Source organism: Drosophila obscura, unplaced genomic scaffold (genome assembly GCF_018151105.1).
Source record: "Drosophila obscura isolate BZ-5 IFL unplaced genomic scaffold, ASM1815110v1 contig_150, whole genome shotgun sequence".
NCBI classification, from domain to species: domain Eukaryota; kingdom Metazoa; phylum Arthropoda; class Insecta; order Diptera; family Drosophilidae; genus Drosophila; species Drosophila obscura.
The window spans coordinates 9,112,031-9,123,332 of NW_024542736.1; the positions used below are offsets into that span (position 1 = coordinate 9,112,031).

Below are 11,302 nucleotides of genomic sequence, written 5' to 3' on the forward strand. Positions count from 1 at the left end.
CTGTTTTGCTGGTTGTCACAGCGACAGAGCGGAAAACGCTTCAACTTTTCCGCTCCTGCTATTAGCTGCCAATTTGCCATTCACCATTCACCATTAATTAATTTCCCCGCCCCCACCAACTACAATCGACTGCAAACAGTTTAGCCACACAAACACACACACACACAAATAACTTTTGTCGTACCAACTGTCGATGGGGGGGAGTGGGAGTAGTCGAACCCACCCAAGACGTTTTCCATTGTCGTCTGGCGGCTGCCGCTGCTTGACCCAATGCTTCTCCACAGTAAATTTCCAATTAGCTTACATATTCTCAGAGCCAAGTTTTGGGCCCAAATTGGGGGCTGGGCTTCGGAGAGTTTCATAAATAGTTTGGCAAGTCGTAGTGGGTGCCATATTGCGGTCCTTAAACTGCCACTCGAGCAAGATGAATTGGCAAATGACTCAAAAGGTTCTTGAACTCCCCCAACTGTGATATAATAAAGTCGTCATTATGGTGGCTCGAGTTGGCTTTAGTTCTGTCTGGTATAAAGTAAGCTCAGTTCTACCTTTAAAATGTGTTTTTCTTTTCCTAATTTACCGCCAAAATGATTGATAAAGTTTGCCAGGTTCAAAGACTGTCAAAGCAACAAAAACTGCTCGACCAAAAAGTGTCCGTTGCAGAAAAAGAAGAAGTTTTTGTCTGGCCAAAAGTTCCCTTAACAAACCCCTCCCTCCAACCCACCCTCACAGAGAGAATACGAGAAAAAGAGTCAGACGCCAGCTGAGCTGACCATTTGCTAAGACAATTTTCATTGACACACGGAATTGCAGTTTCAGTTGCAATTGTGGAAAGGAAGCCAGGGGGCTGTCCAGCTGCATGCACTTGACTGGACGTCAGTGCCTGAAATAAGTCCTGAATGATGTCTCATGCTGCGAACCATTCAGCAACCGCAATACGAGTAGTGCCAGTAGCAAATACAAAATGAGTACCATTACTTAAAGCTAAAGCTAAAGTATTTAAATAACATTTGTGTGCGCGGCGGGGAATCACAGGGGAGCTCCTCCCCGTACGGAGTTGAGTGGGTTCTGTGGCCCTATTTGTACGTGTATATGTATGTGTGTGTGTGTGTGTATGTGTGTGTGTGTGTGTGTGTTGCAATCAACGATGCGTATCGCTTAAAAAATGTAAAATTTATAGTTTATGCAAATATGAAAAATGCAACTGGCAATGCATAAAAATGCGCACGCACGCAAACTGAGCGACGTTGCCGTTCGTTGGCATACTCGAGCATACACACATGCCACACACACACACACTCACACACACACTCGCACAGACGCAGCACACATTCAGACATTAAATTATAGCCAAAGTTGGGCGACAGTTGCGTGGTTTATCGCTGACGGGGCAGGCGCTCGATTGTTGACTTTTGCTCAAGTTGTTAAAAATTAAAGGCGCAAGGCAAGCAGCAATTCAGGACACACAAAGAGAAGCAATTCAAACGATTGGAATTATTGTCGGATATCCCATCGATAATGGGGGAATAAACTGCTTCAGAAAAGTGAGGCTTGGACACGGCCAAGATGCAAGTCTGCTATAAAGTATCAGTCATGTTCGCCATATACTCGTATGCACAGCAGTTCTAAACACCTTTTCGAAGTTCGACATCCATTAGGTCTACGGTAGTTGGCCAATGTTCAAACTTTCCACTTTTGAGCTCTGAAAGAGCTCCCCCTCTCGGCCCCGCCGAACAGACAGAGTCATTAGCCAAACAAGATCCGTACTCTGGTGAGCTCTTCAAAAGTTTGCCTCCCAGAGTCTACTTCCGGTGTTTTGGGGGAACAACCGTTTTTTCAGCCGCTGCACGTCAACGCTGATTTCAAGCGTAGCACGTAGCAGCAGCCAGCAGTCAGAGACCCTGACTGCGCCTCCGACCCGTTCACAAAGCGAAGGAAAATTAATGAAAAGAAAAAAGTCGGAAAAGCCCGAGGTGGGGTGCCTAGTTACAGTTACTGCCAGCCACAGACGATGCCGATGCCGAAGCGTCGACTTCGTTGCCATTTAAAGAACGTGCAATGAGCAGCTGCAACGTCTGGTTCGGCTGGTTCGGCCCGGGTCTGGGTCTGGGTCTGGATAGTCTGAGGTCTTATGGTGTGCCGCAAGTAAATTGCTATGAAACGCCCACCATACTGCCACTCTCACACATCCATCCCGTGTATCCAACTAGAAAGAGAACGAGAGGAAGGGAGAGAGAGAGAGAGAGAGCGAGAGAGAGTAGTCTGGCTGCATGCAAGGACCTTCTGCCAGTTGCAATCATTTTGGCATGAATCACGTTTGATACGCACGAATTACCTTTTATGCGAAATTGAAATTATAATTTGTGCACGGCCTTGTAAATTGTACGTATACGTATAAGGCATTCCCATCAACTTACTGCTACTTCTTCTACTCCTCTTCCCACTCCTCGTAGCTGGTAGTTGGTAGTTTCTTTCAAGTAAATCAAAGGGCAACCGAGCAGCAACAATGTCGCCTGCGTTTTACCCAAGGAACAACTTTTCCGCCAACGTAGCAATTGTTTAGCGCTCTTCACTTTATTTATTCATTTTTTGTGTTGTTGCTGTTGTTGCTGCTTCTGCTGCTGCTGCTGTTGCGGCTGCCGCTTTTCCTTAACACTTTCTGAGCTGTTTGTTTATACATTTTTGGTTGGCCTCTCAGCGTCAGAGGGGAGTGCGGCAGAGAGACTTAAGTAAGCGGCTTAGGCGGCTAGACAAACCCCCGCAAATGGCGTTGGGCTTTTAGCTAATTGCTCTCCATTTAATTTGGCTCGTTGCAGGAAGCGGAAACCGCCATCACTGCCATGAATGGGCAGTGGTTGGGCTCGCGCTCGATACGCACAAATTGGGCCACACGGAAGCCGCCGGCAACCAAGGCAGACAGTGAGTATCCCCCGTCCATCAGTACATCAGTCCATTATCACAGCCCCATTTCAACCCACACCCCCCCTACATATAACACCGACTCCCTCCCATTGTCATCTCAATCTGCTTTGCAGTGAACGCCAAGCCGCTGACCTTTGACGAGGTGTACAACCAGAGCAGCCCCACCAATTGCACCGTCTACTGTGGCGGCATCAACGGAGCCCTCTCTGGCTTCCTCAACGAGGACATACTGCAGAAGACTTTCTCGCCCTATGGCACAATACAGGAGATACGCGTCTTCAAGGACAAAGGATACGCATTTGTTCGGTGAGTTTTCTTACTCAATGATCAGGCAATCGTTGAAGAATTACCTACGACGGGTATAGGCTGTAGATCATACGGATTTAATTCTGCCAAATGTATACCCTACACTCCAATCCCTCCACTAGAAATATTTTGTAGAAACTTTGATTCCCAGTCTAGGATAGAGAAATGTTTCTTTAGCTAGTCAGGAAATACCAAAATACCTTCCAGATTTTTGGTTGTAACGTTCCAACTGTCTGTTCTCCCCCTTTTAGCAGGGTATTAAAGCAAAACAGCGCCAACTGTGTACTACATTAACCCTTTGTTTCCCACCATTTTGATTTTCCTACCTCTCTCTCTGCCACTCCACCGCCATTCGACTTAAAGCGACTCCTCTGTCCTCCAGTTCGCCCGGACTCGGTGTGCGTGTATTGTGGTCTGCGGTGTCAGCGTCGTATTCCCATTGTCGTTTTCGTTGTCGTTGTCGCTGAGTGCACGCCATATCAATGTGTGGCACAGCCCCCACCAAGCCGAGTCGCAGCCCCAGCCACTGCCCGAACCCCAACCCCAACCGGCAGAGCAGACCCAGACCCAATCCCGATCCCAGCCACCCGCCGTTAATAAATCAACAACACTTTTACACCCAACAACAGCAACAACGACGAGGCAAATTTGAAGTTGCAAACAGAACAATGAACCGCAATAACAGCGACAACGATGGCACGAACAAAAAAAAGAGAGAAAAATGCAGGATAGCTCACTTTGGTACACCAAAACCCCAAAAGAATACCCTTGCAGTGCGATGACCCAGCAAATCATAAAAACCTTCAACCTGCTGAGGGAAAACAATTATTTCTTCTCAGAAGATGTCACTGAAAATTGCCTATTTTGGCTGTGGGTTGGAAAAACTACCTTAGATAATATATTATCGTCTGAAACATCAATCTGTTTTCGTAGTACCCCTAGGAAGGGTATAACAACTGCATTGAGCGGGGCCAAAAAAATGAATGCTGCCGAGGAGGTGGTTGCAGATCGCAGCTGCCGTCACGAATGCTGATAGGGTTTTAATGGCAGCCGTTGGCCCACGACGAACAGAGTTCAACCCACCGCAACAAGGGGGGGTTGGCGGGTAGATGGTGCAGGGACGGGTCACGGGGGTGGTTGCAAGAGGGGGCGGTGCAACAGTCAAGGGAGCTGGAGCAACGCATTGCAGTTGCTGGCCATGTCCATGGGCGCCTTTTGTGCCCTGCTCCAAAACTCATTTGTGTGTTGGAAAACGTGATGCAAAAAACCAGAGAAACGAGCGAGCGAGAGGGGCAAAAGAGAGCAGGGAGAGCACGAGAGTAGAAGAGAGAGGGGAAGCGGCATTGTTTGGCATTTTGTAACATAATGAGCTCGGGGACTACAAGTGGACCCAAGCAGCAGCAGCAGCAGCAGCTGTAGCTGCATCAGAGTTGCCGTCGCAGTTGCTGCATCATTATAACCAATCCAGCAAGAGCCAACAGCAGCAGCAGCGGCAGCAGCAAACCACCACTGGAAACCCGCAACAAAACAATTCCACAGACGCTTGTACCACTTTTACGCTTTTGTTCTGCCGGCTGGCAACCACAACTTTCTGCTCCTTCTGCGGCTCCCCTCACTGCTTCTGGGTTAAACGGAAATTAAAGCAGGCCAATCTGCTTACTGCAACCTTATCCTTAACCAGCGCCCAGCACACCCCAGACTATATGTATACTCCAATTCCGATTTCGATATTTCAGTTTTTCCACCAAGGAGGCGGCCACCCATGCCATTGTGGCCGTCAACAACACGGAAATCAACCAGCAGCCAGTGAAGTGTGCGTGGGGCAAGGAAAGCGGCGATCCCAACCATATGTCGGCCATTGCCGGCCAGGCCCTGGCCCAGGGCTTTCCATTTGGCTCCGCCGCGGCTGCGGCAGCTGCAGCGGCTGCCTACGGTCAGCAGGTGGCCGGCTACTGGTATCCACCGGCACCCACATATCCCACTGCGGCCCCGGCCAGCGCCCTGCAGCCCGGCCAGTTCCTGCAGGGCATGCAGGGCTTCACCTACGGTCAATTCGCCGGCTATCAGCAGGCCGGATACATGGGGTGAGCACTGACTGCCAGTCTGTGGGGGCGAAAGTCTTGGCATTGGTTAAACCAATCCCGTCTTCCAATATTTTTGTATTTGCAGGATGGGCGTACAGCTGCCGGGAACCTGGCAGAGTGTGCCTGCACAGCCGCAGCTGGCGGGTGCCGCTGCTGGCACGGCACAGCAGATCACACAGAGCGTGGGCAGTGGGCTGCCACAGGCTACCGGAGTGGTGGCCTATCCCATGCAACAGTTTCAGGTCAGTCCGCAGGTGAGTGGGTCATTGATGGCCAGATGATGGCTAACGATTGTGAATTGTGCTTGTGGCTCTTCCAGCTGGCGGAGGACGAGTGGCTGGCGCCTAGTTTGCTCGTGTAGCTGCCATGAGGCGTGGCCATGTATCCCACACAACAACAACAGCAGCAGCAGCAGCAACAGTTGCAACAGCCGCAAGAGCAGCAGCAGCAGCAGCAGCAGCAGCAACTGCCACTGTTGACCACGTCCGGCGAATATGTGAAGGAGCCACAATACCAGCAGCACCACCAACTGCAGCCACTACAGCAACAACCACCCCAGAACCACCATCACCAGCAGCAGCAGCATCAGCAGCAGCAGCAGCCACACTATGTCCCCCAACTGTATTATCCCCCTCACTGGATGCAACAGCAGCAACAGCAGCAGCAGCAGGTACAGAACAACGAGCAGCAGCCAACAGCAGGAGGGGGCATGAATCAAGTAGCCCAAGTCTATGGGTTGCCAGAAGTGTAAAAATATTGCAAATTGCTCATGGCTGAATATGCCATAAATATATCCAGGAGAATATATAATTCAATGCAATCCAACACTAAAAGTCTAAAAACCAACCGAAAAACATAAATATCTAACCAAATTGTTGATGGCTGCATAGATTAAGCATTCAAATGGCAACAAAAAACACAGAGGACAGAACACAGGCCAGAAAGTGCAATAGTCATAATTAAAATTGATCTAATCAAAGAAACAGAAAAACCAAAAAACCAAAAAACCAAAAAACTCGAAAAACAAAAACATAAAATACAGAATACAGTAAACAGAATAAAGAAAAATAAAAGTTATGAATGTGTGTTATTTGTGTCTATTTTTGATGGAGCTACCACCACCACCACCCCCCCCAACCAGGACAAATGGTGGGTGGATAAAAGAGCCCATCCAGTAAAAACAAACTCTAAATGTATTTTAGTAGGTATAGAAAAGAAAAAAGAAAAACACATAGCAAGAAGTACATATGTATGTAGGTATGTACATATATACCAGAGTAAGAATAGAGTGGGTGCTACATATAACGGACGTGGTTATGATTTACCAAAGGCTTGCTGTCTATGAATTACGTTTCAAAATGCAAATATAAATTAAAAGAAAACAAAAGAAAACAAAAGAAAAGAAAAGAAAAGAAAAGAAAACAGAATACCTACAATCTAAGTGTACTTTTTAAGCTGAAGAAAATATAGAACATATAGCCTATAGAGGGGAGAACAGAATGAGAGATCTTTGAGCATAGAGCAGAGTTATGTTGACTGAAAATTAATTTTTGAATATTGGTCCTTACCTAAAACACTTGACTTCACAATATATTGATTTCATTCCGATGATCATTCCGATTGATGTGCATAGCATAAGTGTAGGGCCAAGTAATAGTCATAGGCAGGGAGGGGCAAGTCGAATGCTCCACCACTAGCTTCGATCAGTTGATTCACAAAAATTATGAGTGTTTATCCAGCATTACCTAGAGAAATATCAAGATATATGTGTAACTGAGTTAAAGACACACAAACACCCACACACACACACACACACAAATCAAGTAGAATAATTGCACCGAATACATACGACATATAGAGGAGAATGAGAGGCAGAGAGATAAAAAATATTTAGACGGACCCATGACTATATACCGATACTCCTAAACGATATCCATGGAACAGAGGCTACCACGCAGCACACCACACACCCACACCCACACACACACAGCCACACACACACACACACTCATAAGGTATTCAGATAAGAGATATTCATAATGTATCTGTGTTCGTGTAATGTGTAAATGTATTAAGTGAAACGTACTATAGGACAGACAGACAGACAGACAGTCGGAGAGCAAATCTAGCGAAATATTTAGAGAAAACAAAAAGAAGGAGAAATATGAGAGAAGAAAACGTGTAGCAAAAGCAAAATACAAAATTTAGTCAATGTTTAGCTAAGGATCGTAAGTGTAACTGTAAAACTATACACTAAATGTAAACCTAAACACAATTATTTATGGTATTTACAAAGGCAAACCAAGCATGAAAAACAAAAAAATACAAAATACAAAAACAAAAAACCCTAAAACGAATACAAATTGTAAACTATTTTTTACATACCAAAGAAACTAAAACCAAGGAATAAAAACCAAATGAAAATTAAAATGAAAGTGAAAACGATTCGGATGATAAAGAATATAAATCAAAACGAAAAACAGAAAAATTAGAACACTTTCAATTGGATGGATAGGATGGTAGGACCCATGAAGAAGCGCGTCTGATTTCTATAAGTTGTGATGAGAGAGAGCAAATCGATGCTGAGGACAAAGGAAACTGATTTATTTTTTCAAACTTGGCGAAATGGGAGTTTTTTTGAAAGCCAACGACAAACTGTGTATCGGCGTATGCATCACTTTACATACATACATATATACAAATCTATATATATACACCTATATATATACATACATATATATATATATATATACTATAAATGTTATTTGAGCAGACAAGAAAACTGTGTGCAAGAGCAAGCTATGCATTAAAATATGATTATTAAAAAAAAAAAAATGAAACACGATGGAAAAATCAAATAATATTGTAGCTGAACATATGTTGGAAACGTTGGAAAATTATGGTAAAAATTATGAAAACGAAAAGAAGAATAAAAAAAAAATCAGTAATACCCTATGATATACATATACTAGCATAATTATATTTAATTATGTATACATAGTTACGGTGTAAGCTAAAGGAATACAATTAAATGATTCAATGTTGTGTATGTACATATAAATATATATATATATATATATATATATAAATCCATATAAATAATGACAAGAATTCAATGTGCGCATTAACAAAGGAAACAAACTAAAAATGAAAACTGTATTAATATTTGCATAAAAATGTAAAAAAAAAATAAAACAAACAAACAAACACAAAATACAAGAACACACAAAAAAAAGCAAAGCTGCAGGCGAGCATCAGTTCCCGCCACGACATATGTCTAGATCACTATAGCGGAATCAGTCTCCAATCAACCCAAACTCCACCAAAACAGCTCATACAGAATCAAGCACATTTACGGCTATATATAATTGCATTTGCCAGCAAACAGCAGGCAAAAAAAAAACGAGCAGAGAAAAAAAATGAGAGGCGGAGAATTATGAAACGTGTGCAAGCAAAATCCCATAATTATGTTAAGCGCCTATCAAAAGCCTATCCAATTCAATCAAAAGCGAACAAAGCCCCCGGAACAAACTCACACACAAACAGTTACACGCTCACAGCTATGAACAAATACCATCACATACACCCACACACCCCCACTCACACACAGAATGAGAGCAAACACATACATACATAGAAGCAAACACGTTAATATATGCATAGAACAAGGCGCTGCAGCCTGAAAGCGAATGCAGTCGAGCCAGAGAGAAATAATCAAATAAAATGGAAAAATGTTAATCAAAAAAACGAAAAATGACATTAAAAAACAATAAACTTGGTGTTTTTATTTAATGGGTTACTTTTAAAATGGGTTTAGGTGTGAAAAGGAATGTATTTAGTCCTAAAAAGGCTATTGATATTTATCAATTTAATTTTTAAATGCCGATTGATGCATTGATTGATGCTTGGTTTTTTTTTAACTTCAAAAAGTATTGAGAATTGCTACCACCTGCGAAAGAATGATTCTAGCCCTAAAAACTAAGATACTGAAGAGTTTATTAAAGAAAACGATGGGAAAAAGCATTAGAAAGAGCAGACCAAAGCGTAGAATTATTTACTACCCATTTTAGATGTCTCTCATTTTAGCGCACAGATATCTATTAGGTGTTCCTTCATGATACTGGTATTATTTCATTAATTTGCAAGGCTAATTTAGAATGAAAATAACAACTATTTCGGGCCCTTCAACCTATTTGATTTCGTAGCTTCTTTTTTTAAACCGGACTGAAGTTACCCGCCCCAAAAACAAAAGCTTCATGCCAGTCACGTAAAAGCCAAAAAGTACCCACATATATGTGAGTGCACCTTTACAGCTGGTGTGCTGTGTTCGAGTGGTGTGGAGGTCGAGGCGAAAAATGTCGCTGGCATTGTGCCTCATTGCACAGCGGGAACTGTAAAATTTCAATATTTTACTGCATTTTGCACTTTTGCTGCCGGTTGCTACTGCTGTCTGCTCTCGGGGCGATGATATCCTTTCCTGACCCCGGCACTGTACTGCGTGCAGTCCCTGCCGAACCCTGGTTGTCCTTTCTGAGTACCCATCCTGACGTTCTGCCTGAATGGCAATCATGATGGTCCTGCCTGCCATGCCATGGCCACAACCTGTTTAATATGCGCGCACAAAATGGCACAGCAACGAAATATAAATAAAGCAAGTACAGCCCAGGCTCAGGCCCCGGCCCAGTCCCGCTCCCAACCCCCTGTAAATGCATAAAGTGCACATGTTACTCATACGCCCGGTTGGTCGCGCAAAAACCCATTGCATGGTGAGGGCACATTTTTGGGGCACGAATCCATGAATCACACGGAAATTGTTGATGGAACTTTCGGAGCACTATGCCATAAGAGATCCCCATTCTCCAAACAAGAGTCTGACATAGCCAGTGGGTACCTTCTTGTACCCACTTGACTTGATGGAGGTAACGGGCTCGTACCTGACTCGCTTTATGTGTGTTTTTTCTTGGTATGTACACCAAAATATTTTGCAATAAAAACTAAGCACATAAAAATCCACTGCATTAGCTTTTTTTGCTTAATTTTTTGTTTGTTTAGTTTTTTGACTGTTTTTTTATTTTTTGCTGCTTGCATTAAAAACGTAAAGGGACAACTGCAAAAGTGCACCTAAGCTCCTAAATATAAAACCCAGATTCAGACCCAGACGTTCCGAGTTTTCATGTAGATTATTCTGGGCAGGCTCCCCCATCCCCCTTAACCCAGCCAGGGGCCTTAACGATGACTGCAGGCGTACGTCTGTTACTCCTGCTACCCCAAAAGCAGGAATCCCAATTCACCTTCCACCTTTTTATGCTCTTTTAATAGCACTTGTTTAGCAAGCAAACAACGCCGGAAACTTAAAAAAAGACTCCTTTCTTCCCACGGCAGCCCCAGGAGCTAAAAATTTTTATAGCAAAAGTTTGAGTGTTTGTCTGTTTTATTAACCGTGCCTGGCTCCATGACTCCATGGCGCTGCATGGCTGCCAACTGGCAATGGCAATGGAAGGCGATGGCAGGCGATAGCACCCAAGTCAGAGCAGCACAAGTTTCTTTCTTTCTTGCCTTATTCATAACACACACACACACAAACACATACACATGTGAGGAAGCCACACAATCTAGAGTACAAGGATGCTGCTGCTGTGCTGCTGCTGCTGCTGCTGCACCACAACTTTTTTACTCAACATTTTTATGTCTGTTTAGTTTTGGCCAAACAGACTCTCTTTGTTGGCGTGGGCTGCTGCATTAATTGATTGTGCTGCTCCTGCGCTCTTGAATGTCTCTTGAATAATCTTCCAACCATGTTTGATGCGCTGCAGTGAGTTCCTCTGGCCATTAAGCTGCAGCATCGGCAACACCACTGGCACGGCCAGCCTCCAGCCACTGCTACTGGTGCTACCAGTCACCGCCGCCGCAACGACAAACAACAATCTCGTTTTCAGAGAGCAAACGCTAATGACAAAATGCTAAAATTTGCCCAAAATGTTTGCCGTTACCCA

General features: G+C 44.2%; 1 protein-coding gene across 1 annotated transcript in view; it reads left to right on the forward strand.

The window, feature by feature from the left end:
* The window catches only part of LOC111077736 (nucleolysin TIAR), a 90,953-nt gene extending 85,200 nt beyond the window's left edge, over positions 1-5,753 (forward strand). Inside the window, exons 4-8 of the mRNA XM_041591601.1 lie at positions 2,814-2,916; positions 3,033-3,225; positions 4,962-5,309; positions 5,395-5,563; positions 5,629-5,753. Of these exons, the coding sequence (XP_041447535.1) occupies positions 2,814-2,916; positions 3,033-3,225; positions 4,962-5,309; positions 5,395-5,563; positions 5,629-5,670 (855 nt within the window). The 3' untranslated portion in view covers positions 5,671-5,753. The remainder of the gene's footprint in view (positions 1-2,813; positions 2,917-3,032; positions 3,226-4,961; positions 5,310-5,394; positions 5,564-5,628) is intronic.
* The last annotated feature ends 5,549 nt before the right edge of the window (positions 5,754-11,302 follow it).